Source organism: Pseudogymnoascus destructans (genome assembly GCF_001641265.1).
Source record: "Pseudogymnoascus destructans isolate 20631-21 unplaced genomic scaffold scaffold_16, whole genome shotgun sequence".
In the NCBI taxonomy this organism is placed as follows: domain Eukaryota; kingdom Fungi; phylum Ascomycota; class Leotiomycetes; order Thelebolales; family Thelebolaceae; genus Pseudogymnoascus; species Pseudogymnoascus destructans.
Genome location: NW_020167535.1, coordinates 420,061 through 448,034, shown reverse-complemented (window position 1 = coordinate 448,034; position 27,974 = coordinate 420,061). Strand labels below are relative to the sequence as shown.

The window sequence follows — 27,974 nt, the reverse complement described above, 5'->3', positions numbered from 1 at the left end:
CGAAAGTGATAATTGTACGACACTCACGTGACTGCTACCTCCCTCGCCTTGCTAGTGTAGCCTCGTCCTGCTGATTCGCCAGCCGCCGCTCTCATTGTGGCATAAGATGGCTTCGTCAAGCCACCTAAACCACAACGCTCAAACCACAACGTTCAAACCACACCGCTCAAACCACACCGCTCAAACCACACCGCTCAAACCACAACGCTAGGAGCTGCCGCTGGCCTCATATGTGATGGAGGCATTAGAGAGGTTTAAGGGAGGTGGGCTGTGGGCTGTGGGCTGTGGGCTGTGGGCTGTGGGCTGTGGGCTGTGGGCTGTGGGCTGTGGGCTGTGGGCTGTGGGCTGTGGGCTGCTGTGGGCTGGGCTGTGGGCTGGGCTGTGGGCTGTGGGCTGTGGGCTGTGGGCTGTGGGCTGTGGGCTGTGGGCTGTGGGCTGTGGGCTGTGGGCTGGGCTGTGGGGGACGGTGAGCATCAGGTGGTGGGTTATTAATCATAACAGGGTAGAACTTTCATTACGGTCAAATTACAGGGTATAATTTTCATTTACCGAATTTTATTTAGTGGAGGACCCCAGCTACGTCACCCCCTACCCCACAGCCCCTACAGCCTACCACCCTAACACCCACAGCCCCTACAGCCTACCACCCTAATACCCACAGCCCCTACACCCTACCACCTACCCCTACCACCTACCCCTACCACCTACCCACCCTACCACCCTAACCCCGCTACCACCCACCCACCTACCACCTGCCCCATAACACGCTACCACCCTAATACCCTACCACCACCCACAGTCCCTACCGCCCTACCACCACCCACCTACCCCCCTAACACCCTACCTACCATACCTACCACCACACCTACCCCACACCTACCACCCACCACACCACCCACCACACCCACCACACCCACCACACCACCCACCACACCTACCACCACACCTACCACCACACACACCTACCACCACACACACCTACCTACCACCACACACACCTACCTACCACCTAATAATTGTCAACATGAGACCGACCCATGCACCTAGTTCCACCTCTCCGCTGTTTTGACAAGTTGCGAGAAATAATAATCTATATAACGCGTCAGCTCACGTACGTACGAGTGGTAAAGCAGCATAACATTACTCGGGTTTTTATTGGACTACTCTACTACAGGGAGGTAGCAACGATCATCACCCTTTTACATACATTTATTAATGCAAAGTACGAGTAGCGTGCTGTAGGCGTACTAGCACGTGACCGTCAACTCATGCAGAACCCACTAACCTTCTTTAACGACCACTAACCTTCTCTAACCAACCACTCACCAACCACTCACCAACCACTAACCAACCACTAACCAACCACTAACCAACCACTAACCAACCACTAACCAACCACTAACCTTTTTTAAACCACTAACCTCCACTAACCTTCTTTAAAGACCCTAACCACTAACCTTCTTTAAAGACCCTAACCACTAACTAACCAACCACTAACCAACCGCTAACCTCCACTAACCTTCTTTAACGACCCCTAACCTCCTCTAACCAACCACTTAAAAACTAAGAAGTAACCTTATGACCGGCAACAACATTAGCATTGGTTCACACTAGTCAGCTGGGTAGAGCCTACCAATGCGGCCAGAGACCAATCTGGAATTTCTATGCTCACCCACTCTTGCTTACACTGCATCTTTTTCATTGTCTGTATTTGTCTATATTGTCTGCTCGGTATCCTCTGTATCCAGTGTATGTGCCTACCCTCATCCTGTGCTCCCTGTCTCACTCTCATCACTTGCCTCCTTCAACTGCTCTACGTCGGCTCTGTGCTGTACGAGTAATCATAAAACAAAGACACCACCCTGACACCTTGAGGGGTAGCCTGCAGGGAAAGACCGCATTGAGAGACCGCATTGGTCTATTTGTCACACCGAAGGGAGTCTGCGTCGGCGGCTTTGTTGTTTTACCAACACCGATAGACAAGTATATAAATTCTTCTATTACGCTTCGAAGACGAGATATCAGAACTCGCCACCGCCGTCAAAAGTATAGACGCGCGCCCACGTCCGTCACGTCCGTCACGTCCGCCACATCCGCCGCCTCCCAAACCCACTCTCAGCATTCGTTGGAATCGTGGAAAATACGCTCGGCACGGCTTGATACGCGTTTCGAGTTCGCAGCTGAAGCATTGCGCTTGAGGGGAGTGTAGGCGGCACGATGCGGACCCCACTGGACAATGATGTCCGGGGATGGATTATGACCATTGCCAGCGGCATAGGTATGCAACACCCTCCTTTTCTCCTGCCAGACATGGTATGGATGGCTAACAATTCACCCAGCCTGCGTTGTCGGCTCAAGTATCATCTGCATTGACCTTCTTCTGCGCCGCGTACCAAGATGGAAGGACTTCAGCATACATGACAGCAGTCTCTTTCTGGCATGCTCGATGAGTCTGAGCTTTGGCGTCATGGTAAGAGCTCCCCAAGCAACGACTTTAAACCGTGCTAACGCTGTTAGATCTTCTCCGCGCTATACAGCATGCTGCCATCATCAAGGAAGTACTTGGAAAAAGCCGAGATGTCACCTGCAAAGGCGTCCTGGCTGCTTCTGGCGTTCTTCATCCTCGGATTCATCGGCATCCAAATCGTCTCCCGCTTCCTCCACCACTACATCCCCTCCCAAGTCGTCGACTGCGACCACCACCACGACGACACCGCAAAACCGCGGGCTGGCCATCGTCAGCCCGCGCGAAAACACGCACACCCCCACCCCCACGTCCGTCATTCCCGCAGTCGTCAGCACTCCCACGGTCCACCACGATCCCCGACACTTGGCGTGGCCAAGGGCACTGAATCGACTCCCCTCCTAAGCGGCGCCTCCGTCCGCGCCAGACCGGGTCACGCCTTCTCTACCAATGGCGGCCCCTCTCTCGCGCCCTCCCAACCCACCTCCAACCAACAAACGCCCACCGAGTCCTCGCGGCGCTCGTCCATGGTGCAGGTCCAGAACCGCGTCATGTCGTTCGTGCGCGATGACAAGGCTAATTGCGATGAATTGGGGCCTTGCTTCGGGTACTCCGAACCGTGTGGGCAAGAATGCTTTAAGCAATTCCTCGATATGCGGAGCCAGTCGCACTCTCGTCCCCCGACGCTGCGGCGCGTGCGTTCTCTCCGCCGACACGAAGGGGAGGACATCGAGTCTCAAACAACCGAAGAACGCCACGTCTCCAGCGGTTCCGTGCACGGCCACAACCACGGCCTCGACGGCGCGTGCCTTACCGACTCCGACGACGACGACGAAGCCGAGCAAGAAGCAGCACATCACCACCACGTGCCTGAAAACGCATTCCTGAATATCGGTCTCCAAACCAGTATCGCGATAGCCCTGCACAAGCTCCCCGAGGGCTTCATCACATACGCCACGAACCACGCTTCCCCCGCCCTGGGCTTCTCTGTCTTCATGGCGCTATTCACACATAACATCACCGAAGGTTTCGCCATGGCACTCCCCCTCTACCTCGCGCTCGGCTCGCGCGCGAAGGCTATGTGTTGGAGTTCCATCCTCGGCGGCGTGAGTCAGCCCTTGGGTGCGGGGATTGCGGCGTTGTGGTTTAAACTCGCCAGGCACGAGGACCGCGGTCAAGGAGGGGTAGGAGGGCCCGGGTTTGCGGTGTATGGATGCATGTTTGCGGTTACGGCGGGGATTATGACGAGTGTTGCTCTGCAGCTTTTTGTGGAGGGGTTGGGGATGTGTCATAGGAAGGAGCTGTGTATTGGGTGTGCGTTTTTGGGGATGAGTGTGCTGGCGATGAGTAATGCTTTGACGGCGCAGTAGGGGCGCTTTGGGGAAGTTGATGGGGGGGGGGTTGTGGGGGGGGTTGGGGGGGGGTTGGGGGGGGTTGGGGGGGGGGTGGGGGGAAAGGGGTTAAGTGGGCGTTATGGGGGAGAGGAAGGGGGAGGAGGGAAAGAGAGCATTGCATGTTTTACGAAAAGTTGAATGATGGCGTGGGGGTACAGGATAACGTTTTTTTTTAGGATGTTTCAGCGAGAGGTAGTATTACCATAGCGAATGGTTTTAATGACGTGAGCCGCTTTTGTGTGTAACTTTGTGGAAATGTGGTGATACCAGGGATTAGGGATGCATGTTTTTGTCAACTATAGGGTTGAATATCTGAGAGAATAGTCTACATGATCAAAATAGTAGTACAGTAATCACTGCCTATAACGGATGGGTCGGTTCGAGGTTTGCCTTCCGGTAACTTATATAGAGTTTCCGTTACATGAAGTAGTTACAGTACATACCCATATCACATGACGCCCCTACAACCCTGACCCTATACCTATGAACCCTTTGCTCTTCAGCTAATGTACTCATACTTGTTTGAATCTCTTGTAAAACTTCATGAGATGCTTCCTATAGGTTATATAAACTACGTTCTGTAGAAATCATAAACCCCTTCTTCTAACAGTTGATAATTGTCAATGGTTGAATTGTTTCCTATGCAGAAATTCCCCATTGAATTGTATGGAGAACATGGTGAGTTTTTTTGTAATCGCGGTTTGCATCTAACTCCTTTTGTAAGAATATAATCAATTGCTTTCGTACATAGCACTTCCAATTTTGAATAATCCCTTGATCAAGTGGTTGATAAATTGACGTTATGTTTAGAGGAAACCACATAACTTGTATTTCAACTTCATAAGCACTGAAATTATCCATTAACAGTAGAACAGGGCGTTGTGCTCTACTATCGAACCATTGTAACCATTCAATCATAATGAAATGATTCATCCATGCTGTTGAATTCCATCGCTAATGTATTCTAAGGTTTTTAGGATTCGAGATATGATTTTAAGTAAAACATCTTGGTTGTTTAGCAGTTCCGATAAACCAAATTGGAACTTTGTCATTCCCATCTTCATTACAGTAGAGGTTAGCTGTAATTCGAGTTTTGTCAACATTTTTCCCAAGTGACGAAGTCGATAATCCTGAGTTTGGTAATTTTTTCTAGTAAAATCCAGTCTCATCTATATTGTAAACATCACAAGGTAGGTATTTCGCTTTAACTGCTCGGATGTTGTCCATCCGCTGTGTTAGTTCTGTTATGATTTCCACAGAGCTTGCCTCTCTAACTTTTCTTTAGCAGTGGAGATTATGTCTTTTCTTAAACCCTTCAAGCCATCCTTCACTCCATGTAGGGCAATCTTGTCTATGGTATTGTGGTAGCCGTATCTTGAAATTCTGTTGCTTTTATCTGTAGAAGATCTCCTGTAACAATGCCATAAGTAGCATCAAATCATAAAGCCCATTCTCTAAGAGCTTTCTCTAACACTTCCCATTTTGGTTTCCTTGTCTTCTTGGTATTATCGAATGCTTTTGTAGAAGTAGCAGTGTTGAGAGAGGCGTATAGGATAGTATTTCACTTGCAGTCGAAGAGCTCAAAGTATGTCCATATTGATCATTCCATTAAGTTGAAGCATCTGCTCATGTCTTCTTTGTGCTCTGAGTTGTAGGATCATAGTACCAAGCTCGTAAAGCTTGCTTTTGTGCATTCGTAATTGAGATTCGAGGCTTTTTGGCTGGTGGAGGTGCCATTTTCTATACCGGAAGTTAAGGATCTTGGCCGGAATTCTGTGGGAAGGGGTCCGGTATTGGGAGGTTTCCGCTATGGCCGAGTCCGCTATAGGCAGTGATTACTGTATTATGTTTTATAGCGGTCTGATAACGTACATGCATAGCGAAAGCTCCAGCTTAAGCTGGATTGTAACTTAATATCTCAACAACCGTTTAGTAATAAATTATTATAAAAATATTTAATTGGCCTTTGTAAGCATTTAAAGCACTCTGCTTGAATTTTAAAGCAATTGGTCTTGTAATTACAGAGATATTAAGTTTTGGCCCCCACTTTTGTCCTAGATCTCATACCTCAATAACTATAAGACCAATTGCTTTAAATGCTTACAAAAGGCCAATTAAATATTTTTATAATTTATTACTAAATGGTTGTTGATATATTAAGTTACAAAATTCGTGATTTTTAGTGTAAAATGGGGTGGAGCGTTCGCTATCTGGAGCTTTTCGCTATGCATGTACTGAATGCTTGTTCTTATAACCAAATAGTTTACATATTCCCCTCACTTCCCCTCCGCCTCCCTCCTCCTCGCCTCCTCCGCCTCCTTCTTCCTCAACAAATACCTCTCCTTCGCCCCCATAATCTCCCCTTCCGTCTTCCGACTCTTACTAGCCCTATCCACCTTCTCTTTCTCCTCCTCCTCCTCCTCCCTCGCCCTCTTCGTCGCCTCCTCCAACTGTGCCTCCATCATCCTCGTCTGCCTATCTCTCATAGCCTGCTTCCCCCCGCCCGCGCCCACGAACGCCGCACCCCGCCTATCTGCCAGAGTGTCGCGGTTGTGGCGGGGCGCGGGCGCGGCTGGCTTGGCTTCGGGGATTATGTTGAGGCCGCCTTTGAGGAGTTGGCGTTTATCAACTACCTGCCCCTCGTCGTTGACAGCGATGGCACCTTCTTTCCTCTCATTTATCTCCCTCGCAATCTGGGCCTCCGATTTCTCCCCCCCTTCTTCCTCCTCCACCTTCGCTTCCGGGCCAGCTTTCCCCCTCTCCTCGGCCGCTTTCACAATCTCCGCATGCCTCCTCTCATCTTTCTCCAATAAATCCTTATAAAACCCCGTAAACCCCGTATTCTTATTCTCCTTTGCCTCTCTCTCTTCTCTTTCTTTTTCTTCAGCTTCCGCGATACGATTAGCAGCCTGCTGCTTCTTATACGCCTCCGTCACGAACTTCTCCTTATCCGCGTACTCCTCCCCTTCCGCCTCCCTCTCCCTCGCCAGCTTCCGCTCCTCTGCAATCGTAGCATCGCGCTTGCGCACCGCGGCTGCGGCGAGGAGGGAGGTCATGTATTTTGGTTTCCGCTCCTTGTCGGCTTCGGTGACGGTCTTGACGGGTTTGAGGGAGTCGTAGACGGCGTCGTAGTCGTAGATGCTTGAATCTATGGATTCGGCTGTCGCGGCGTGTTTGGAGGAGCTGAAGGAGGTCGAGAGGTCGCCATAGAGGGATTGGGGGGTATTGGTTTTGGGTTTGGCGCCGGTGGGGGGGTTGGAGAGGGGGTTGGGTTTGCTGGAGGGTTTGGATGAGGGTTTGGAGGGCTTGCTGGAGGAGCTGCTGGAAGGGAGGTCTAGGCCGCCGAATTCGCCGATTTCTTCGGCGGCGCCGCCTTTGCTGGTGTCGTCGTCGCCGGAGTCGCCATCAGAGTCGAAGATGGGTTTCCTCTTCCCGGGTGGGGGGCGAAAACCTATCGGCTTCGCCTTCTTTGTGATGTTTAGGCCATAAGAAAGGCCATTGCCACTCATTGTGGAGGTGGATTGAAGGCTCTGTTGTTGCAGATTCCTCAGTGATAAAATTGTAGGTTGATGATGTCTTGTCGCATTCAGTGCTCTGGGCTGGCTGGACATTAAGTTGGCCATTACGCTAGTGCTATCGATAAGAGACGGGGGATCTAGATAGAATACCGAAACACCGACAACCCCTCCCTTCCGTTGACTCCACAACAGCTCCCCAAGGAAACAGCTTCACTCGCAATTCAACACCCTACTGGATCATTCTCCGAAGGCCCTTGCGATGATGTGCAGTGCGAGCACCAACTAAACAATTACGGGCGAGCTGCAAGCCAGCCGCGATACAATCATGGAGCCTATGGATGTCGACGACGACAGGCGGGGTAGATCTGAGACTCGCGATGGTGCCGAGGAGAAGGGCAAGGAGAATGAGGATGACCTGGGCAAGACGCAGCGGTCGAGATTCAGATTCAAGTCCGCGAAGAGGAAACCGGATCATCGCGGACATGATAGAGATAGACACAGACATCTCCAAAGTACCCATCGCTCGAAGCGTCAGCGATCCGAGCCTCCGGACGAGCCGAGCCTGCGCGATGAGTCGCAGCTCCCCAATACCTCATCTGGGGAATACCTTGACTCCGATGCGCTGTTCCGCGAAAGCCTTTTCGATGCCATGGCGGACGATGAGGGGGCGCAGTTCTGGGAAGGGGTGTATGGACAGCCGATTCCGAAGATCGATCCGGTGAAGATGGATGTTGAGACGGGGAAGCTGGAGGCGATGACGGATGATGAGTATGCGGCTCATATACGCGCGGAGATGTACAAGAAGACGCATCAGCATTTGATTGAGGAGAAGGAGAGGAGGGATAAGGCGAAGAAGGAACAGGCGAAGAGGGAGCAGGCAAGGGCGGCGGAGGAGACGTTCCAGAGGCAGGTCGAGGAGAGTTTGGCGAGGGGGAAGGAGAGGAAAGATAAGGCTGGGTGGACGCAGAAGTGGGGTCAGAAGTGGGCTGCGTATCTGGAGTTATGGGAGGCATTTCGGAGTAGTACCGATGGTGCTTCGACTATCCCGTGGCCGGTTTGGAGTGGGAAGATGGAGGATTTGGGGAAGGATGAGGTTGAAGCGTTTTTCTTGAATGGGCCCACGGCGGGGAAACCGGACCAGGCGGATTTGGTGAAGACGCTCAAGTTGGAGAGGGTGCGATGGCATCCGGATAAGATTCAGCAAAAGCTGGGTGGCCATGGCGTCGATGAGGCAAAGATGCAGGGAGTCACGCAGGTATTTCAGATCGTGGATAGGATGTGGAATGAAATGAAAAGCAGCGGTGATAGATAGAACGCGGGGCGTTTGCTCAAGCACATGGCGACGGAGTTTTTGACGAAAATGGGGTGGTTATTTCGTAGTCATTATTCACGACTGGGCATATCTTTGAGCATAACTATGGTAGTAGAGCAGTATGCTCTCGGATTATATCTTTCATTTACCGTACCTCGATTTTGTAAAATAGCTTGGAGGCGCCAGCTATTGCCGAGCCTTGCATCTCAGCCTCGTCCTCAATTTATGTCATCCACGAAAACGCCAAAGGTGATATCAACCACCACGCTGTGTAGGCTTACACTCGCAGAACGAGTGAGCCCTACGGGAAGAATTCGATGATCATCCGATGCGCCGCGTTGTAATCACCGGCCTTGGCGCCGTAACACCGCTCGGCGCTTCCATATCGCGCACATGGCGAGGACTTATTGCTGGGAAGAGCGGACTTGTTGCCACGCCTGACTCTGAGGAATATAGAGCTATCCCGAGTAGGGTCGCAGGGCTTGTGCCAACTGAATTCAGGCAAAGTTTCATAGAGCCTGTGCCGAAAGACGAATCCTACGAGAGTAAGGCGCCTTTGAAGCACCTGTTGTGGAACGCAGATGAGTGGCTTTCTGGAGCGGACCAGCGCCGGATGGCCAAGTACACTCAGTATGCTATCGCTGCTTCGGATATGGCCCTCGCTGATGCAGGGTGGGATCCCAAGCCTGGAAGTATTGGAGCTCAGGATACGGGTGTCTGTCTAGGGAGTGGGATTGGAAATTTCGAAGAGATTTACGACACCTCCATCACCTACCACAAAGGAGTAAGTCCAACCTCTCCTCCCCTTTACCCCTTCCATATCCATATAGCAACACCAAAACTAACCCACGCACCCCAGGGATACAAAAAAGTCTCCCCCCTCTTCGTCCCCAAACTCCTTGTCAACCTCGCCGCCGGCCACATCTCAATGCGCCACTCCTTCCTCGGCCCCAACCACTCAGTCTCAACCGCCTGCACCACAGGCGCGCACTCCATCGGCGACGCCGCACGCTTCATCGCCTTCGGCGACGCCACCGTCATGGTAGCCGGCGGTTCCGAATCGTGCATCCATCCCCTCGCCCTCGCCGGCTTCGCGCGCTCCCGCTCCCTCTCAAGCGCCTACAACTCCACCCCCTCCGCCGCAAGCCGACCCTTCGACAGCGGACGCGACGGTTTTGTGATAGGCGAGGGCGCGGGCGTGATGGTGCTGGAGGAACTCGAGCATGCGAAGGCGAGGGGCGCGCAGATATATGCCGAGGTCCTGGGATATGGGTTGAGCGCTGATGCGTACCATATGACTGCGCCAAGGGAGGATGGGGCGGGGGCGCTGCTGGCGATGAGGCGGGCGCTTAGGACGGCGGGGGTGAGGCCGGGGGAGGTGGGGTATGTGAATGCGCATGCGACGTCGACGGTGATTGGGGATGCTGCGGAGGCGGCGGCGGTTAGGACGTTGATGCTTGGGGAGGAAGGTGTAGAGAAGGAGGGGGATGTGACGGTGAGTAGTACGAAGGGGGCTATTGGGCATCTTTTGGGTGCTGCGGGGGCGGTGGAGGCGATATTTGCGGTGCTGGCTATTAGGGAGGGGGTTGTGCCGCCGACGCTGAATTTGGACCAGCCAGATCCGGATAGGGGATTTAATTATGTGCCGCTTCATGCGCAGGATAGGTCGGTTGATGTTGCGATCTCGAACTCGTTTGGGTTTGGTGGCACGAATGCGACTTTGGTGTTTGCTAGGGAGGGGTACAGGATATAATGTATTCCTGGCCAGCCCCCAACCGGGGTCGCAACGAGGGCCGGAGGGGTGAATCGATGGGAATAGCTTCATGGACGAGCGCCTTGTGGCTATGTACTTTTATAAGGCGTGTGGTTTGGGTTCATGTATAATAACCGTGTTTGATTATACGTTTGTGACATTAATTTTAAATACGAAATAATATATTATTTAGAGAAGCAAAGGAATACCCAACCAGTGGGTTATTGGCCTAACTATTATATACCGAATATCAACTCAGCATACACATAAATAGATGCAATTATGCCAGCTGACATTCTGTGGCTTGCCAATGCACAATTTAGACTATTATATACCCCATTTACGCCCTATTGGGCCCAATGCGATCCAACAATAAACCGAGAGCAGCAATGGCACATGTTCAGTGGCCACTCTCTTCTAATTCTCTGACGTACTTTACAAACACCTTGCGGTGAAGCTGAAATAGTTAGCAAGCTGGCGGATATGAAACGAGCAAGGTGGCTTACCATTCCTGCGTAACGACCATCACGCAGAATGCAGATATAGCGAAGTCCAAGCTTGACAAAGCATTCATACACCAAGTCCATCTCGGAACGAATGTCGAGTGCCACAGGAGCCTTTTAGAGTCAGAATTGGAATAAGGGCCGGTAATCTTCGGGATGCCTACCGGATCAATATATGAAGTGAAATCGGTCGGATCGGCTGTTTCATCTTCGTCGTCATCGAAAGATTTCACAGCTGCCATCAGGCATAAGTCATTCTCTTCGTTTGGTAGGCTGTCCAGGGCGAATTCAAGACCCGGCGCTGGGATCAGCCCAACTAGAACGTCTTGTCTAATAATCGGAAGACCTCCATCAAGTTCTCCAGCCTCATGAAGTATCCGTATTTTCTCTCGCAAGGACTTGGCGGACATAAGAGGCGATGAGGAGATGTCAATGACTCTCTCCCTTCGCACGCGAGGGGTGATATCAGCGAGATCAGATGTAAAGACAGGCTTTGTCTTGTTATTAAGAAACGGATATGAATTCATATTCGTGAGGAGATCCTGATGTTATGAGCAAATGTATCTTCAAAAGGCTGGGGTTCAAGCTTACATAGATGCTCAGCCGCTCAACCGCATCAGCGGTCCACTTGGCAACGAGAATCGACAGTGAGAATGGTAGAACATAATCAAGGCTGCCGGTGAGCTCAAAAAGAATAACGGCAAGCGTAACGGAGAGGCGAGTAACGCCGCACATAGTGGCACCGGCTCCTATCAACGCGTAGACACCTGGAGTGATACACGAAGTGCCGTTTGGATGAGATGCGCACTGTTCGAAAATCGCAGCATGTGGGAATTGGAGCACTAGTCGCTGTACAAGGTGGCCAGCTATCCTTCCAAGGAGGCCGCCTACAACCATACTAGGAACATAGATACCAGCGGGAACTTTCTGTTTAACTTATTAGCATACCTTTCAAACACGGCTGGGGGTCAGGGGCCGTACAATGCCAAATGTAATAATCGTCAGAAAGCTCTTGATAACGAAGGCTATTGATAGTTGCTTCAAAATGGAATCGATATCTCCCATGCTTTCCGGGCACAGACCCATCGAATCCAAGTCGTTTGGGCTGCATGGACTGGCAAGGTTGAACAATAACTTCGCCACAGGAGTCTTTGTAAAAATATTCCAATAGCTTATCAATCCGGTTACAAGAGCCACGAGGACCACCTCTAGTAACGGATAGTCTTTCACCAGAGTTATCTTGCGGAAGGAGCGCGCCCAGATATATGACGCTTTGATGAACAGAGCACCTGCGGCGCCACCAACCACAGCAACTGCTAGGAAGGGTATCATTTCGAACAACTCCCAATCTGTCAGATATCTCACCTCGAATATGACGATCTTGCCAGTTCCATATGGATTCAAAAACTTCAGAGACAACGCCGCCGTAATACAGCAGAAGAAGGTCCTGAACAACGTTTTCGCCGGGAAGAAATACGAAGCCTCTTCTAGACTGAACAGCACGCCACCAATTGGCGCTCCGAACGCAACGGCAACACCAGAAGCCGCAGCCGCAGACAGGATCTCGCGCCTTTTCCCATCGTTGTAATCATACTTGTTAAACAAGCGGCAAGAAATGTTCCCTATGCATGCAGCTATGTGAACGAATGGTCCCTCTTTCCCCAGGCTCAGCCCGGATGCCACACTGAGAATAAGAGCGCATGTCTTGGTTATGAGAGTTTTAAGACCAAGGAAACCATGCAGAACGAAGCCGCTGAGAATCACCTTGACCTCTGCAACACCACTTCCAGCAGCTGGGTAATAGATCATAGAAGACGAGCTGTATTCAGCAGCCTTGGTTTGTTTTGGGCTCCCACCCTCCTCATTTTCTCTTTGAGGAACTGCAGCCAGATTTTCGTCAAATGTTGAGATTCGGTAGGTTGAAGGCACAACTGTCTTCGTTGAAAGAGTAAGGAGACATGATAAGGACGCTAAAACGATCATCAGGAGAACATAAATGACAAACTCGGTCAATTCCCCATTGACCCCGGGTACTTCTATGACTTCGGACCAAGTTCGCCAGGCAGCACATCGGTCCCCATTAGGGCAGCATTTCTTGAAGAGTATTAGTGCCAATATGAAGAATTATTCCTGCCCGGACTTACCTTCTCACTTAGATACCAACCGTCCCAACAGTATCCCTCCTTGAAGTCAAAGGTAGGGGCCTCGGAAATATCAACAATATATGCTACTAAAGCAGTTGTACACCCAACCAAGGCACTCAGAACCCAACCCTGCGAGCCGTCCAGGAATGCCCATACCCGCCCTGCAAAATCTTTCCTTGCACGGAGTGCCTTGACGCGGTATGCGTCTGCGATATTGTCGTGGACCCAATCGGTGGACGTAAACTGATCGTACCAGACTCGGTCATCTAGAGTTACTGAGCTTCTGAGATCGTTGTCAAAGGCTTTGGAGGTACTTCGGTCGGTATTGAGTGCCTGGGGAAGGCGTTGGCCCCAAGAGTTGCTTCGACTATGGTGACGGAGGCTGCCTGTGAAGCCCTGTTAGCTGTGCTGAACCACGAAGAGTACTCGGATTGTTCCAGAAAAGGGAAGGGGCAGATGGGACGTTAAAGTACCTGTTCCACTATGGTGTCTCGAGAGGCGCGGCTTTGGAGTAGAACCCCCATCTGCTATACGCATGTGATTCGTGCTCATTGCCCCTCTGAGGAGCGGCGTGTGTTCGTCATCTCTCTGTTCTGCGTCGCTTCTAGCAGCGGCAAGGTCACTGCTAGAAGGCAATAGTAGAGACCTATAGCGTTTTGTAGTCGGATACTGCCTAACACTTGTCGGTGACGCAGGTGTCGAGGTGTCGACCGGGCTCGGATCGTCGCCCTTCATGTTTCGGGAAATCAAGGCCCCCTCAAGAAGAGACTGCCTGGTAAACGCGAAGCAGAAGTCGTGAAAGAAGCTCAGGCATGATCAGGAGGTGCTTTCATCGATAGTTCTGGTAAATGGCAGTATGGCGAACACTGCACTACATGCCAGCCAGTCTAGCGGGGGAAGAAAGTCTCCTGGAAAGTGATCGGTAGCCTTGTGATGGGAGCTATACAAATGAGCACCACGCCTGTAGGGGGACGGGGCGTTGCTGAAGGTTTGCTGAGGGTTTGCGGATCCTTGACCACGAGTATGGAGATCTGTAGTTACAATAAAGCTTCGTGGCTATAATATCGGGGTATATAATAGTGATAGAGCGAGGAAAGCACAAGTAAGCTGTCTTATCTTGGTCGTACCCTTGTCCACTTGGCCCGAGACCGTTTTATGGTGATGCCACTTGTGGCTGACCGTTATTTACCGACAACATTTGGACATTGGACATTGGACATTGGACATTGGACAAGATGCATCTACCCCCATACAAGACCATACAAGAACATCCAAGACTGTTTTGGAGAAACAAGAGACTCAAACTCCCACTCGCACATCTACACCTTTAGAGTTTCACATCCCATAGACTCCAGTCGTACGAATCCTATATTCCATCTTCTTTCTTCCAGACCAACGCACTCCAGGACCCAGTTCTCTCCGCGACTCTGTTTCCTACCCCCATCCAACCCCGACGACTTCAGAAAAACCATCCACCGCCTGGTACAGCTTGAGCTCTAGATCAACCTTCCTTTCCACCTGCCTCCATCAACCTCTGGCGCTGCCTGTTATACACCCGAAGCATCGAAGTAGAGAGTGACCGTCGAACAACTACAGACCACCAACCTTCATCATTCATATTGTGACTTGCGCGCGAGCTGGACCACCGGACACACTTGCCTTGCTGATCGACGAATAATTTAATATCACCGAACCTGCAAGCCGCCGGTGGCGATCGGTTATATCCTCCCCATGAGCTGGGGCGAAAGAAAGAGAAGACAAGAAACGGCTGGGCCTGGGTCAGAGCGACTGGGTCTTTAAGGTCCATGGTAGACCACTCATGCTTAGAACTGGAAGTTGTACGAAATACGCAGCCCTTGCCTTAGAAGCTACGCTATAGGAATGGACGGGCATTTCTCACCGACAAAGGAAAGCCTATACCATTTGGAAATGGATGTAAAGCATGTTCATGCGGTTCAGATCAACCACGCAGATCGCATACTCCGACTCGAGCGAAGGCAAGCGGATGATGCGGCGCTCAAGTCTGTCTGGAACCCTCCATTCCCAGGTGTGCTAGGCACTACTCAGCAAGGTAGACGTCACGCCCCTATATCCAACTTCCATACTGATCTGAAACCATTAGGTCTGGTACATTCATCTCAGTCTCAGGTTTTTGATGGCTTCGATGATGAGCATGGGCAATCATTGCTGGGCAGCCTGCGCCTGGATGCGGAAGAAGAGCCGGTGCGGCGCGGCGCATCACGGGCGAACAGCGTACGCTTTGATGTCAGTGCCACCCAAGGATCAAACTGGGCACAATCATCTCGCACATCAGGCGACTTTGGCCCTACTCGCCCAAATAGCGGCTTTGGTAGTCATCCTATGGAGAGGACACTCTCACATAAGTCAGATGGAAGACATAGCTCCGCAGGCCATTCCGTTCGTTCCATGTACTCGGCACCATCAGGTTGTACTAGCAGTCTCGGCCTTGATAGTAACTTTGTGATCGGAGGCCAAGATGACCCATCACCTTTAGAGATCCCGGAGCCGCCTCCAGGTCTCTTCATACTAGGCAACGTCCCGTGCATTATACGATGCTGGTTGAACGAAATTTTCTCTCATGACACCTTGCTCTATGCCGATGTATGCACCGGTTCTCATAAATCGACATTGGAGTATACCCTCGTTATGAAGCTTGGTTATGTGGACCGCATCCAACAAAACTCCAAAGGACTCCCTGTCATCACTCTACCCGTTTACCTTCCGGAGGCTGTTATAACACAGCCTTCATCTCGAGCCAATAGCCCTGCTCCACAACTACCTGCGTTGACCGTCAATTTTGAGGTTACCGGCATTCACCAGCGTTCCACATCACGGCGACCAAAAGCCATACACATTTTCCTTGGGAGTGATACCTTGAGGGCACATAGTGCTGACCTTCTCCTCTCCCAAAATACCATGACACTCTATGGAGATGGCCGTGAGAAACTCTCAGTACCATTTGTACGACCAGAGGATGACAATGTCTTCAAGAACATTTGCACGATGAACAATCCGCCCGAAGCCGTCGAGCTTAAGGGAGCTGCTCTTCCGTTCACCCCTACTGGTAAATCAAGCAAACCTGCACTCTTATCTGGGCCCGATGAGAACGAAGGAGGGAATGAGGCACCTAGCGAGACCATGCGGTCTGATCCGATTGCGATACCACTATCTTCGAGAGCCCCTCGCCACGAATACGAGGACGAAAAACATGTATTGGATCAGCAGAATGGGTTTAGTCCAAGCTTGGGACCTGTGCCCTTTGACAATAGCCCTGGGCTGGCTGAGTCTGGGTCGACTGCAGGTGGCACCCACACCGAAGGCCAAACTAAGAGCAAACAAGATGTCAAGTCAGCAACGAATAAAGAAAATGAAAACCGAGAAGACATTGGGGCTAAATGGGGCTCCTGGCGAAATGGTGGGCTACTAAAGAGTGATGGCGAGATGCAAAAAGAGACGGTGTCCGCAAGTGGCTACAACAAACCCGGCCGTGGTAACAGAAGCATGAAGGTGCTGAAGCCGTCAAAGGGGCCTCAGAATGGCCGTTCTACTTCTGGTGCACGTCATGTCTATGAACCCCCGCCGAGCAGTCCGTTGGAAGACGATTCGTTCAGACGCAAGAGCCAAGCTAGTCTTACTGATAGCAACGCATCCTCGCGCTGGGAAACTAAGAAGACGGCAGCTGAGGAGAAGGCTCATAAAGAGGCATGGCCTGTTACTGGTGCTCGTCGGCCCTCGAACCCGATTGGTGGGGCTTCAGCGTTTGGGTGGATGAAGGCTTCGAATCCGAAAGCAGATCTTACGACGACTGAGTAGGTAGATCTGGGTAATTTGATACCGATATATCTAGCAATACCGGGAGAGGGCTGGATGTAAGAGGAAAATCTTACGATGCCCTAGTAGATGAATCAGAATACTATTAATGCCATGACATCTTATTACTGAATTTCCTTGAGACCGTGAGCCTTCCGTCTACACTGCCAACCCAACAAGAAATAGCAATATTTTAAATCGCAATCGATTATCTCATGATCAAAATGTGTTGCACCATTTCTTGTTTCTAAACTATCAACAACTATCATAGTAAACCACCATCCAGTTTGGACTGGTCCGCCATCTATCAGCTCCAACACCCCTTAAAACTCAAGTTCTAGACCTTGCGCATAGAAACCCCTCGTAATGTTACAGACCATAGTCCTGCCCATCTAAATCTTGCTCAGCAACGCCTCCATCACCCTCTTCGTATCCTTGCTAGTATCCTTCACCACTCCAGCAATCTGCTTAAATCTACCAAAAGTCAGCTTCACCCTCCCCTAACAACGCATCACGGAAAACTCACTCAGCAATCCCCGCATCCCCCATACACTCATACAACCAGCTCTCACTAGTCGTCACCACCGCACCAGCCTGTCTCAATCTCGCCAACGCAATCGGAATCTCCTGCGGATTACAGCTACTCACCCCATCCGCGATGATGTAAACCTTATGCCCAGCACCGAGCGCGTCAATCGCCGTCTGCGTCACGCAGATATGGCTCTCGATGCCGACGATGACGATTTCAGAGGGGGCGCTGGAGGAGAAGTGGTGGCCTAGGGCAGGCCACATGCTAAAGGCGGTCTTGTCGACTTCTGCGACGGCGGTGGAGAGGTTGAGTTCGGGACAGGTTGGGCCGAGGCGCGCGGCGTTTTGGGTGGTGGCGTAGACAGGGATGGAGAGGATGGAGGCGGCGCGGAGGAGCTTTTGGGAGGTGAGGATTCTGGAGGGGGGGTTAGTATGTGGCAGTTGGGTGGTGGGGGGGTGTTACATCTTGTCGTATTCCCATACTGCTGGGCGGAACTTTTCTTGGATGTCGCAGATGCTATGGCCTGTTAGATCGGCGGAACAAGGTATGGAGGTAGCAACGGTATTGAAGCCTGGTGAGGGCAATTCTGGTGCTGGAGGAGGAATGGCTTACAAGATTGCTGGCCTGGCTATCGGGTTGTTAGGAAACTCAATTGCTTTCGCGGGACGGTGGAGAGTGACTTACCAAGGCGTCGCGTAAGAGTTTGTGCCATGGCTTTGGATATCTGGATTCCCAACAACCTGGGTGTTGGTGGCAGATCGGTATTCTATTTGTGCTTATTCGATGAGTTCTATTCGGGGAATTCTAGGCTCAAAAGTGCGTTATATGTACACCGCGGAAGGTGCCTGCGGGTCCAGATCCCCGATAGATGGAGGGGCCAAAGCCGAGCATCCAGACAGCCGATGCGGGGTAAAATACGATTTTGTTCGCCTTTTGACTATAAATATATCGTAGCTGTGCCTCATAATTTTTGGTATTTTGTATTTACTCAAAACTGACTAGGCTGATGTCTGCACGGCTCAACCAGCTAAAGTCACCATTGGCATTACTCTGCCGAATTCTATCCAGCTCGTCAATCAATGCCGGCACGAATGTCCCAGGGCCTTTGACATCTGGGCGTTGCGCAGCATACTCGGCGGCAATCTCAAAAAGCAGCAGCCCAGCTATGGCTGCGATAAGTTTATCATGCCGGTGGACAGCGAGCATTGCAGATATGGTAGTTCCAAGGACACATCCACTACCGGTTATCCGACCAAGATATTCGTGGCCATTCTTAATCGCAATCGTTCTCCGCCCATCGCTCACATAGTCTGTAGAGCCAGTCATCAGAACAATATTCCGCTCCCGCTCAGCGAGGTCTCGGACTAGAGCTGCCCTGCTTTGGCCGTCGAGCATGCTTGCTCCACTGTCCACACCTCGTTGCTGGACGTCGCCTTTCCCATATGCCTGTCGTATTTCACCTTCATTGCCCTTGATTAGATCAAAATAACCACCGGCCATAAGAGTTTTCAAGGCAGATTTCCGGACAGATGTTGCTGCCGCTCCCACTGGGTCCAGAACGACAGGCCCTCCTTGCGAATTATATGCTCGCAAGGCAAGTAAGTGGTTCCTGAGGCCTTCTTGTGTTACAGTGCCCATGTTTATAACCAAAGCTCCCCCTAATTTGGCGAGGTCTGCCGCCTCATCGCCGTGGTTTGACATAATTGGGGATCCTCCAATTGCCAGCGCAACACTGGCAGCGAAATTCTGCACCACAAGATTCGTCATGTTGTGACATAGAGGATTGGACTCGTTAACGGATTTTATAACGGAAGGGACTGCCTCCAGTATTCCTGCAACATCCTTAACGCCAGAATAGTCTGATGGAGAGGCAGCTGCAAATGGAGGAGGGGTGTTGACAAGGTGCTTTAGATTTTTAGCTGCCTCTTTGGCATCCTTTGCGCCAATTATTGCGCTGACAAGGGCAATGCCATCAAGGCTCTTGTCGTTGTCACTTGACTGATACAAGACTCGTTGGAGGTTGGTGGCATTGATGCCGCCAATGCATACTGTCCCCACGTTGCTATACTTTGGGGCCATTGCCTTCAGGATCGCTTGACAGCCAGCAGTCCCAATGATGTCCCTAGTGTTTGTCTTCCTTGGGGATTGTCAGAAAAGTGAATACAAAATGAGAATGGTAGAATATTACGTTGGAGTAGCAAATATCGTGCCAATACCGAGATAGTCAGCCCCATCGTCGCAGCCCTGCAGTGCTTGCTCAATCGATGCTACTGTGAGGCCAATGATAGCCGAGTCTCCAAGGAGGCGCCGGGCAGTTTTGATATCTACGTGGTATTTAGCTAGAGACCGGGTTTTATATAAAAAATGGCCTCACCTATGTCGTCTTGGCCGATGTGGACGCCTTCGCAGCCCACTGCAAGCGCCACATCGACACGGTCGTTAATGAGAAGCGGGACGTGGTATTTCCTCGTCACAGCATGGAGTCGTCTGGCAGTGTCGACCATAACACCAGTCTCAGTGGACTTGTCTCGATATTGGACGATAGTCACGCCGCCTTCCAGAGCAGCTTCCACGACATCGACAAGACTGGCACCCCCCAGGATGGCGGGGGTGGAGTCAGTGACCAGGTACAGAGAGTAGTCTACTGATTTGGGCATCATGGCTCCTTTTTGTTTGGACTCGGACTTTGCACCTGTTGGACCAATGGATATATCGGGGACCAAGGACCGCGGGGCAGTTGCAATCACGTGATATATATATATATATTGTCTCAATTTCCAATCATCACAACATGCAAATCTACAGAAATATGTCCGGCTTCGATTGCAGCGCGTTAGTAGGTTCCTGGTCATGTACGGACGCGTATAGTAATTGGAAAATTTATTATAGATATGATAGATATTCTCTATAATGCTACGTGCTCATGCTAACACGTGCCAACAAGAATTTCATGGAGCACTATGTGCGGGAGTACAAAATTCCACACCAAAGTCCCAACTCCCAAAACTCCGTTCTTAAGTTCTTATCTGCTAAAGATACAAGCAGGCCACACCAATTTACCATACTCTTAATGTGTACTCTTAGTTGCAGTATACTTCTATCCTCCTTACTCGGTCCTGCAAACTCGTAACCACCAAACACAATCTAGCGCCTCAGTGCCACCTCGGGCAAAAACTAATCTCCTACCTACATACAAAATACAATTCCCTTCTCCACTTCCACTGAACAATTTCTTTCCAATTCCCTGACCCACCCCTTCAAAACTAAACATCAACACACAAAAGAATTTCTTCTTTCCCCCACCCACACCAAGAAACCTTCGTCAGGCTTCATCAAATCTCACGACAGTCCTACCATCAAGGAGTCTCTTCTCGACCCATCTGCCGTTCAACCGCCGAAAAAAAAACCCCCAAAAAACAAAACAGAACAGACAGACACGAGTCTTATCTGGCCTCTCCGTCCATCCGCGACCCCCGGAAACCTGCTGAAGCCCTTCATCCAGCTTCTTCCGTCTGATATTATCGAACGCTTCTACGACTCTCCCCCAAGGCCGGGACCTGTCATAAAAGAGGGCATCCTCTACACCGAATCACCCAAACCATAAGACAGCACGTCTAGTGGCACAACTGCGTTATATGTATCTCACACAACACGCCAACGACCTCAGACACCAGCCGCCCCTCGAGCTGCAACCATTCCGTATACCGCGGAAACCTTGTAGCCCTTACTTCTGCTCTAACGGATAAACCGACATCTCCTTCGGCATCTCACAATATCGACACAACACATGTTCCCGTGAGACGAATCATCTTTAAACCATCAACCTAGCTGTTGCTTTGAACCTTCCAAAACGAGCCGGCCTACCTCTATATGTATCACCAGTCAACGTCTTCAGTCGCCGCTACCAATAGAAAAACCGCTCCCGAAAGCTTGCATTAGAAAACTTCAACCGCAATCATGGCTACCGTCAACATTCGTCGCGATGTCAGCGACCCCTTCTACCGATACAAGATGGAGAAGATCCAGTCTAAGATTGAGGGAAAAGGAAATGGCATCAAGACTGTCATTGTCAACCTGAGCAGCGTTGCCCAGTCTCTCGCTCGCCCCGGTGCCTATGTCATCAAATACTTTGGTTTCGAACTGGGAGCCCAGACAAACAGCAACCCAGCCGACGACCGCTGGATTATAAACGGCGCCCACGAAGCCGGAAAGCTACAGGATTACCTTGACGGGTTTATTTCAAAGTTTGTGCTTTGCAAGAAGTGCAAGAATCCCGAGACCGTAGTCGTCTTAAAGGATGGAAATATTGTGCTTGATTGCAAGGCTTGTGGTCAGCGCTCAGATGTCGATCTCCGCCTGAAATTGAGCGGCTTCATCTTGAAGAATGCGCCCAAGAAGGGCAAGAAGGACAAGGCCGAGCGCAAGGCTGCCCGCAGGGCCAAGGAGAACGGCAATGGAGCCGCCGCCGATGGCGAGAAAAACAGCAGCCCCAACGACAGTAACTCTGAGAACGGAGGCAATGATGACGGCGCCCCTGAGGCAGGAAGCGACGACGAGCTTACCAATCGCATCAAGAACGGCGCTTTGGATATCGAAGAGCCAGAGGAACTCAGAGACGATACCTGGACAGTTGACATGTCTGCGGAGGCTGTCAGAGCTCGTCAGCAACAGCTACCAGAGGACCTGAAGCAGAAACTTGTCCTTGATAATGACGAGGACGAGGATGGTGAGGGCGGTGGCAATTCGGCCTATGATCAGCTTGGTAGCTGGATTCTGGCTGAGGTCGAGGACAAGGGCAGCGTTACAAAGGTTGATGATGTCGATATTTATGTTAAGGCTAAAGAGCTGGGCATTGAGACAAAGCACCGTACGCTTCTTGTACTTGCTCAAACTTTGTTCGATGACAACATTGTTGCCCAGATCCCCAAGAGGGCTGGACTGCTGAAAAAGGTATGGAGATACTCCTGACTGCAATTATATGAATATTCACTAACTGCCGTAGTTGATCACCTCTGAACGCCACGAGAAGGCTCTCCTCGGAGGAACCGAGCGCTTCATCGGCATGCGCGGCAAGGAGAGCCCAGAAGTCTACAACCTAGTCTCGAAGGTCCTCATGCTTTACTACAATGACGATCTTGTCAGCGAGGAGGTTGTCACCAAATGGGGCACCAGGGCAAGCAAGAAGTACATCGACCTTCCGACTAGCAAGAAGGTCCGCAAGTCGGCAGAGACGTTCTTGACTTGGCTTGCTGAGGCTGAGTCAGAGGATGATGATGACTCGGAATAAACAATTACAACAGATCCAGATGGCGAGGACCACCACGCCGAACCGTTAACTTGTTAAGGAGATGGCTGTGTGGATTTGTCTCGTATCAGATGGTCGCACATATTTGCTTGGTTGGACCGTTTTGAGCTTCGGGTTTTGTTTTCACCGTTGTCTAATTATCTGTCTGCTCTCTACTCAATACACTTTTTCCGCTTGTAAAAGTTAGCAGCTCTTGGGGTGCATTACCTTTGCGCCGATGATTACGAATTAATATTTTTGATTACCTCAAATGAAGCTATTCTCTATCTATGAATATATCATTAATGTGACTGGGCAGGCAGAGTGACTTAAATCCGTACTTAAATTCGTTATATTCTTAGCCGTATTATTCGGACCCGAGGCAAGCAATAGACCCCCGTTACCACATAGTCTATAATGTTTCCCAGCTGGCAAATTCGTACCCCTCCATTACAGGAACATCCCTCCTTGTAATACGGTCTTGTGCGAGATCAACTAGCCACACTGCTTCCGCATTGATAGTCTCCAAGGCTTCTCTGATATCTTCTCTCTCCAGACGGCCAGACAAAACGCTCAAAGCCTCATCGAACATACCGTCATTAATGCAAACATATTTCAAAATAGCAACAACCAGTCCAACCATAGCATCCCAAACCTGCCAACTCAAAGCGTGCGTGCCTCTGCCATGCTTGCCTCGCCTTTCTCCCTCTGCCTTCTTCATCCACTGCCGGACTAGTTTAATGAGGTCAGGCCATTCAGTCTGGACCCTTGTGCTCATGAAATCTCCGGATGCCTCGAAGATCTTGCTGACGGCATTGGCAGCGCCGATCACCACGAATGGTTCCGGGTCGTAAAGACGTTTGATAACCACAGGCCAAATGTCGTTCAGCAGGGGTAAAAATGCATCTTCGTCATTGTGAAGCGCGCCAGTTGCAGTGCTGATAAGGTCGAGTAGTCGAAGACGGAGATAGGGGGAGCCACTTGTAAGGTAGTGTTGGGAAAGGCGGGCGATGCTTTCAACCATCGTGTAGACTTTCGTTGGTGGAGTCTTTTTAACTTCCTGGCTCCCTTTGGATTCTTCGCCCTCTTCCTCCTCGCCTGTAGCTTCTGCTTCATCTAATAGTGTTTTGGCAGTCTTCCAAGGACCCCTTGGAAAGTCCCCATGCTCCATTTCTATTGCAGAAGATTTGGATTTCATATTTCGAAGGATTTCGAGGACGTCACTGAAATCTGGCGGCGCCGGTTTCCGTTTCTGGTGATCTATTGTCGTCCCTGATGTAAGCTGTAACTGTCCTGATCCTGCACCTTCCTGTACGATTTCACCAAGTACAGAAAAGAGGCTGTCGACTAGTTTCGAATAGCCGTGGAAGTTGTCTAAGGCTGCAAATATCGAGCCAACCACATCATCCAAGTATGGCAATAGCGTTGGTCCGGTAAGTCGAATCATCATAACTAAAACTTGTGGAACTTGTGGAGATATGTTGAAAGTATTGAGTTTCAGGGACACGGCGTTGACAAGATAATCGACGTTGTCAACGATGAGTTCGCTCGTTTGACTGTAACCGCAGGATTTTGCGATTATATTGAGTGAAGTAATAGCATGGGATCTGAGGTGAGAGTTATCAGAACCCAGTAGCTGGACAACGGAATATAATGTGTCGACGAGGTTTTCCCTAAACCCCTCTCCTGCTTGATGTGAGGAATATGCAACAACTTCAAGGCCAACCGCAAGAAGCCTCCAGTCGTTGCCGCCGTTCTCTGAATCCGAGAGAATAGAGACAGCAAAATTGTAGAGCTCCTCTCTCGCAATTTCTTGCTCATCTGACGAAGTAACATCGGAAGTGAGAAGATCGTCAAAATCCTCGGTCTTCAAGACCACCGACTTTACCAGCTGGAATGATAACCAAAATAAGGCCAGGAGAGGGTTCCCCGAGGCGTTGAACATTTGTTCGAGCAACTTGCTCGTCATTTTAAGCTGGACTTCCCGGGGCCCAACATTGTCAATCAGCTTATTGAGCTGATTTCGGGTCTCCACCTGGCTTTCATGTTCCAGGATAAGAGGCGGGTAGTTCTCAGTATATGGGGTTTGAACCGTCAAAGGCAAAGTGGCACCCCTGTCATTGCTAACAGGAACCACCTCGATGGCGACCTCAGGTGTCGAAGAATCGAGCGTGTTTATAACACTATCTCTAAGAGATTCCGTTATAGAATTGTCCAAAACTTTGGACTCGGCATCAACCACAGCGAGGAGAGTCCTGGCTTGGGAAAGCTGGTGAATGGCGGATGCTTTGACTGCATCATCGGATGACTGAATAATGCGCGGAAGGCTAGTTTCCCAGTTGTATACAGTTGCATTGATTATTTCGCCGATTGATGGGTACATAATAGAGAGATCCTTCAAGCCGGTAACCTGTGACGGTTTACCGCCTTCGTCTTGGGGAGCTGCAACGATCATAGATGTTTCCACAAGCAAAGCTGCGGCATCTTTTAACGATGTGTGGCATTCATCCAGCAGGATTAGGCATGTTCGCTCGAGCTCATGGCGTACTCCTTCACTCTTATGACTGCGTAGCTTGATTATATTGGTAAGAGCAAGCTTTATCTGCGCGGAAGTTGCAGTCAGCCATGATTTACCCAGTGTTGTCGTTGGCGTCGAACCCGAAGCCACGTCGGTGTCATCCGGTAGCCTCCTGACATGAATATCTCCTATTGAAGTGGTAATAACGCTCTGAAGGACTTGTAAAGAGCTGACGAGGACTTTGACAGAACGCGGATTTTGATTGTTTGGCATCAAGCACTTTGTTAATGCAGAGACCGTCCCTGGCAAGAAGGTTGAAAGGGCATCTCGATCCTTTATGCACATCCATAGCGCCCTTAATGCCTCTAGTGCCTCGATTTGGATATTTGGAGATGGCCCTTCTGTAATCCCGTCCAATATCGTTGACAAACACTGGCCAAGGGCGGGAATAACAGACACTTCGACTATTGAAGTGGCAGCTTTAGATGTTCGACGAAGATCGTCAAATAATAGTGCAAGTGCTTTGAACGCCTCAAGCTTGAGCTCCTCTGGCATAGGATCCGACGATGCGCCACCACCAGCAAAGAGCGTGAACAGAATTAACAGCTGTTGCCCAAGTTCGATACCGATATTATTTGTCCAGCCGTATTTGAGCAATATCTGCACGCATTTTGTAGCCGCTTCCGCCAAACAACCTGGTCGCTTCTGACACGCTCGAAGAACATGCGAAAGGGGAAAGAATATGTAGTCTGCGAGTTTCTCATCGAAAACGGCATCCTTGCGGCGGCATTTCTCTTCAAGCAAACCATGGAGCTCCAAGGTCGTTTCCAGAAGCTCTTTCAGGCTAGCTGCACTGCCATCACCGTTAAGTGCGCGCTGACTTAGTTTAATACAGCACGGTTTGAGCTTCAACGGTCAGCTTCCATATCTATAATGCTTGGTGAGAGGTGGGGTGGTACTTGTTGAAACAGCTCGTTCTTCAGTGTCCGGACGTCCATGGTGGCATATCGTATTCCAATCTATCTCATGTTTTAGTTACTTCGAGATTTACTTCCGACGGAACACCTCCCGTGTTTAAGAGCTGGCGGTATATGAATACTTCGAGGCGGTGGTGATGGTGGGGTTAACAACTTACGAGGCTGTGGAAACCAATTTAATGACAAGGCTGAACAAAATGTTGCGGTTTAGCACCGTGGGATATATTATTCATCTCCAACGGGACTGCTTCATGTTATTACCATTCATTCTAGATCCTTGATTTCACCTATTAAATGTAATTATATTATAAATATTCCCAGGTATGTATGGTATCGTTCATTGCAGCATTATCGATTTAATCCACGATATATTCGTGCCCCATAACCTTATTTGGCTGCCATGACATCGTGCGGCACCCTCTGATATCTCTCTCTCAGGGGAGATGGCCATTCATCTCGACCCTGCGGCCGAAGTGAGTGGGCATTGTAGTTGGATCTAACTTATCCGCCTCGGTCCCAACCCCACCGAATCATCCAATTGGCGGACACCCTCAAAAATACATGATGTGGCGGAGATTCCTTGCTCGTGCTCGTACATGTGCTCACAGACGATCTCCCACCCACTCCCACCATTTCTGGACGTCTGCTTCATTCTCTCCCATAGCACAGCCACCGGCAACCTCGGTAGTAATGTTGAACTCATCTAGTTGCTCAAATTTAAATTGGGAGCTCCCAGACTCGCCCAGCCAGTCGTCACTGTCCACATCATCTAGGTCGCCTGCCGTTTCGATACAAGATTCCAGAAGACCTTTAGATTTCGAGGTTCTCACTTTTCCGATCTCCTTCTCTAATAGGCTCCTAACAATCGCAGAAGGTTGCGCAGTAAATAGATCCATCTTATTTGCGGCAATCAAGACCTCTATTCCCTTGAGGGCCTTGGAAGACTTGATGTTTGTCAAGCGCTTTTGCAACAGTAATAACGTGTCGTGAAGATATTCGGCGGCTTGTCTGAGGCCTTCATCGCCCGCTGGAAGATTGGCAGCATCGACAACGAAAATAATGCCTTTCAAGTTCTGCGTATTGGCTACGGCACTGAAGGCATAATGGTGAAGCTTCCCGTGCCCTGGTGTGTCGATGAGTAGAAACTTCTCACGTACTCGGTGTGAGGGATCGTTGGCAGAACGGTACTTTGCTGAGGCAGCAGTAATCCCGACAGGAAGAGCGCACTCTGCCACAAGTGGAGTTTGCGACGTATGAGTAGGGGCGCTCTTGCCTCGCTCGAACTATTATCATGTAAGCTGGTGGAAAAGTTAGAGACAGGTGTATTGAGCATACAAGAGTCTGAAGTGATGTCTTGCCAGACCCGCTCGGTCCAATCAGTAAGATTGACGGCGGAGCAGCCACGCTACTGCCGCGGCTTAGGAAGGCATGTAAAAGTATAGGGACAGATATAACGACGATAAGGGCGAAAAGAAATCCAAGAGGGGAGGGACTGAGCAAGGCCTCCGCTAACTGGGTTATTTTGGACATGGCCACCGGAGAGCGAAGCCCAGCTTGTAGACGCCACAATGGCCGAAGTTGAAGATGCTTCGTGCGTTGTCTTGTGAAGCTGTTCTGGCTGTGGGCAAAGTATTTCTCGGGCGCCCATGCACTGTTCGAATGTTCGTGTTCACTTGATCGGCAACGAGGAGTAGACAGAGTGGGAGTCCGTAGAAAGTAAGTTGACCCACTGTTTGTGGGAACGGTG

General features: G+C 50.4%; 11 protein-coding genes across 11 annotated transcripts; 5 read left to right on the top strand and 6 right to left on the bottom strand.

Annotated features, from left to right (window-relative positions):
* Positions 1 to 1,635: 1,635 nt before the first annotated feature.
* On the top strand, positions 1,636 to 3,847 carry VC83_05900 (uncharacterized protein). Its single transcript, XM_024469507.1, has 3 exons — positions 1,636 to 2,278; positions 2,340 to 2,470; positions 2,518 to 3,847. Exons 1-3 carry the CDS (start codon positions 2,218 to 2,220, stop codon positions 3,832 to 3,834), a joined length of 1,509 nt encoding a protein of 502 aa, XP_024322355.1. The 5' UTR covers positions 1,636 to 2,217; the 3' UTR covers positions 3,835 to 3,847.
* Positions 3,848 to 6,134: 2,287 nt separating this feature from the next.
* VC83_05899 (uncharacterized protein) lies at positions 6,135 to 7,449 on the bottom strand (the record flags this gene model as incomplete). The annotated part of the gene is made up of 1 exon (XM_024469506.1): positions 6,135 to 7,449. Exon 1 carries the CDS (start codon positions 7,365 to 7,367, stop codon positions 6,135 to 6,137), a length of 1,233 nt encoding a protein of 410 aa, XP_024322377.1. The 5' UTR covers positions 7,368 to 7,449.
* A 252-nt stretch (positions 7,450 to 7,701) lies between these two features.
* Positions 7,702 to 8,688, top strand: VC83_05898 (uncharacterized protein; the record flags this gene model as incomplete). The annotated part of the gene is made up of 1 exon (XM_024469505.1): positions 7,702 to 8,688. One exon carries the CDS (start codon positions 7,702 to 7,704, stop codon positions 8,686 to 8,688), a length of 987 nt encoding a protein of 328 aa, XP_024322397.1.
* Positions 8,689 to 8,934: 246 nt separating this feature from the next.
* Positions 8,935 to 10,640, top strand: CEM1 (Mitochondrial beta-keto-acyl synthase). The gene is made up of 2 exons (XM_024469504.1): positions 8,935 to 9,472; positions 9,548 to 10,640. The coding sequence occupies exons 1-2, from the start codon at positions 9,017 to 9,019 to the stop codon at positions 10,439 to 10,441; spliced, it is 1,350 nt and encodes a 449-aa protein (XP_024322372.1). The 5' UTR covers positions 8,935 to 9,016; the 3' UTR covers positions 10,442 to 10,640.
* Positions 10,641 to 14,181, bottom strand: VC83_05896 (uncharacterized protein). The gene is made up of 7 exons (XM_024469503.1): positions 13,562 to 14,181; positions 13,089 to 13,474; positions 11,926 to 13,038; positions 11,536 to 11,871; positions 11,109 to 11,486; positions 10,948 to 11,058; positions 10,641 to 10,898 (listed from the first exon to the last, which is right to left on the bottom strand). The coding sequence occupies exons 1-7, from the start codon at positions 13,821 to 13,823 to the stop codon at positions 10,842 to 10,844; spliced, it is 2,643 nt and encodes an 880-aa protein (XP_024322373.1). The 5' UTR covers positions 13,824 to 14,181; the 3' UTR covers positions 10,641 to 10,841.
* Positions 14,182 to 17,032, top strand: VC83_05895 (uncharacterized protein). Its single transcript, XM_024469502.1, has 2 exons — positions 14,182 to 15,159; positions 15,211 to 17,032. The coding sequence occupies exons 1-2, from the start codon at positions 14,970 to 14,972 to the stop codon at positions 16,920 to 16,922; spliced, it is 1,902 nt and encodes a 633-aa protein (XP_024322371.1). The 5' UTR covers positions 14,182 to 14,969; the 3' UTR covers positions 16,923 to 17,032.
* A 100-nt stretch (positions 17,033 to 17,132) lies between these two features.
* VC83_05894 (uncharacterized protein) lies at positions 17,133 to 18,265 on the bottom strand. Its single transcript, XM_024469501.1, has 5 exons — positions 18,133 to 18,265; positions 18,061 to 18,076; positions 17,911 to 17,964; positions 17,446 to 17,862; positions 17,133 to 17,393 (listed from the first exon to the last, which is right to left on the bottom strand). Exons 1-5 carry the CDS (start codon positions 18,158 to 18,160, stop codon positions 17,312 to 17,314), a joined length of 597 nt encoding a protein of 198 aa, XP_024322395.1. The 5' UTR covers positions 18,161 to 18,265; the 3' UTR covers positions 17,133 to 17,311.
* VC83_05893 (uncharacterized protein) lies at positions 18,266 to 20,315 on the bottom strand. Its single transcript, XM_024469500.1, has 3 exons — positions 19,823 to 20,315; positions 19,637 to 19,772; positions 18,266 to 19,585 (listed from the first exon to the last, which is right to left on the bottom strand). The coding sequence occupies exons 1-3, from the start codon at positions 20,298 to 20,300 to the stop codon at positions 18,433 to 18,435; spliced, it is 1,767 nt and encodes a 588-aa protein (XP_024322376.1). The 5' UTR covers positions 20,301 to 20,315; the 3' UTR covers positions 18,266 to 18,432.
* A 133-nt stretch (positions 20,316 to 20,448) lies between these two features.
* VC83_05892 (uncharacterized protein) lies at positions 20,449 to 23,023 on the top strand. Its single transcript, XM_024469499.1, has 2 exons — positions 20,449 to 22,398; positions 22,451 to 23,023. The coding sequence occupies exons 1-2, from the start codon at positions 21,406 to 21,408 to the stop codon at positions 22,733 to 22,735; spliced, it is 1,278 nt and encodes a 425-aa protein (XP_024322396.1). The 5' UTR covers positions 20,449 to 21,405; the 3' UTR covers positions 22,736 to 23,023.
* Positions 23,024 to 23,045: 22 nt separating this feature from the next.
* On the bottom strand, positions 23,046 to 26,357 carry VC83_05891 (uncharacterized protein). The gene is made up of 2 exons (XM_024469498.1): positions 26,210 to 26,357; positions 23,046 to 26,156 (listed from the first exon to the last, which is right to left on the bottom strand). The coding sequence occupies exons 1-2, from the start codon at positions 26,246 to 26,248 to the stop codon at positions 23,145 to 23,147; spliced, it is 3,051 nt and encodes a 1,016-aa protein (XP_024322374.1). The 5' UTR covers positions 26,249 to 26,357; the 3' UTR covers positions 23,046 to 23,144.
* A 154-nt stretch (positions 26,358 to 26,511) lies between these two features.
* Positions 26,512 to 27,901, bottom strand: VC83_05890 (uncharacterized protein). Its single transcript, XM_024469497.1, has 2 exons — positions 27,563 to 27,901; positions 26,512 to 27,510 (listed from the first exon to the last, which is right to left on the bottom strand). The coding sequence occupies exons 1-2, from the start codon at positions 27,755 to 27,757 to the stop codon at positions 26,830 to 26,832; spliced, it is 876 nt and encodes a 291-aa protein (XP_024322375.1). The 5' UTR covers positions 27,758 to 27,901; the 3' UTR covers positions 26,512 to 26,829.
* Positions 27,902 to 27,974: the final 73 nt, after the last annotated feature.

Excerpts from the sequence above, each read along its gene's own strand:
- VC83_05890 (XM_024469497.1), bottom strand. The coding sequence starts at position 27,757 with ATGTCCAAAATAACCCAGTTAGCGGAGGCCTTGCTCAGTCCCTCCCCT. Across the intron at positions 27,511-27,562 it reads AGACATCACTTCAGACTCTT|TTCGAGCGAGGCAAGAGCGC; the intron begins GTATGCTCAATA and ends ACATGATAATAG.
- VC83_05894 (XM_024469501.1), bottom strand. The coding sequence starts at position 18,160 with ATGGCACAAACTCTTACGCGACGCCTTG. Across the intron at positions 17,863-17,910 it reads GTATGGGAATACGACAAGAT|AATCCTCACCTCCCAAAAGC; the intron begins GTAACACCCCCC and ends CCCCCCCTCCAG. Across the intron at positions 17,394-17,445 it reads GGGGATGCGGGGATTGCTGA|ATTTAAGCAGATTGCTGGAG; the intron begins GTGAGTTTTCCG and ends GACTTTTGGTAG.
- VC83_05893 (XM_024469500.1), bottom strand. The coding sequence starts at position 20,300 with ATGACCAGGAACCTACTAACGCGCTGCAATCGAAGCCGGACATATTTC. Across the intron at positions 19,773-19,822 it reads CATCGGCCAAGACGACATAG|ATATCAAAACTGCCCGGCGC; the intron begins GTGAGGCCATTT and ends AATACCACGTAG. Across the intron at positions 19,586-19,636 it reads ACGATATTTGCTACTCCAAC|GAAGACAAACACTAGGGACA; the intron begins GTAATATTCTAC and ends ACAATCCCCAAG.
- CEM1 (XM_024469504.1), top strand. The coding sequence starts at position 9,017 with ATGCGCCGCGTTGTAATCACCGGCCTTGGCGCCGTAACACCGCTCGGC. Across the intron at positions 9,473-9,547 it reads CCATCACCTACCACAAAGGA|GGATACAAAAAAGTCTCCCC; the intron begins GTAAGTCCAACC and ends CACGCACCCCAG.
- VC83_05896 (XM_024469503.1), bottom strand. The coding sequence starts at position 13,823 with ATGAAGGGCGACGATCCGAGCCCGGTCGACACCTCGACACCTGCGTCA. Across the intron at positions 13,475-13,561 it reads GAGACACCATAGTGGAACAG|GCAGCCTCCGTCACCATAGT; the intron begins GTACTTTAACGT and ends AGGGCTTCACAG. Across the intron at positions 11,487-11,535 it reads TTGAGCGGCTGAGCATCTAT|GATCTCCTCACGAATATGAA; the intron begins GTAAGCTTGAAC and ends TCATAACATCAG.
- VC83_05892 (XM_024469499.1), top strand. The coding sequence starts at position 21,406 with ATGGCTACCGTCAACATTCGTCGCGATGTCAGCGACCCCTTCTACCGA. Across the intron at positions 22,399-22,450 it reads GGGCTGGACTGCTGAAAAAG|TTGATCACCTCTGAACGCCA; the intron begins GTATGGAGATAC and ends TAACTGCCGTAG.
- VC83_05900 (XM_024469507.1), top strand. The coding sequence starts at position 2,218 with ATGCGGACCCCACTGGACAATGATGTCCGGGGATGGATTATGACCATT. Across the intron at positions 2,279-2,339 it reads GACCATTGCCAGCGGCATAG|CCTGCGTTGTCGGCTCAAGT; the intron begins GTATGCAACACC and ends CAATTCACCCAG. Across the intron at positions 2,471-2,517 it reads GTCTGAGCTTTGGCGTCATG|ATCTTCTCCGCGCTATACAG; the intron begins GTAAGAGCTCCC and ends TAACGCTGTTAG.
- VC83_05891 (XM_024469498.1), bottom strand. The coding sequence starts at position 26,248 with ATGGACGTCCGGACACTGAAGAACGAGCTGTTTCAACAA. Across the intron at positions 26,157-26,209 it reads AGAACGAGCTGTTTCAACAA|CTCAAACCGTGCTGTATTAA; the intron begins GTACCACCCCAC and ends TGACCGTTGAAG.
- VC83_05895 (XM_024469502.1), top strand. The coding sequence starts at position 14,970 with ATGGACGGGCATTTCTCACCGACAAAGGAAAGCCTATACCATTTGGAA. Across the intron at positions 15,160-15,210 it reads GCTAGGCACTACTCAGCAAG|GTCTGGTACATTCATCTCAG; the intron begins GTAGACGTCACG and ends TGAAACCATTAG.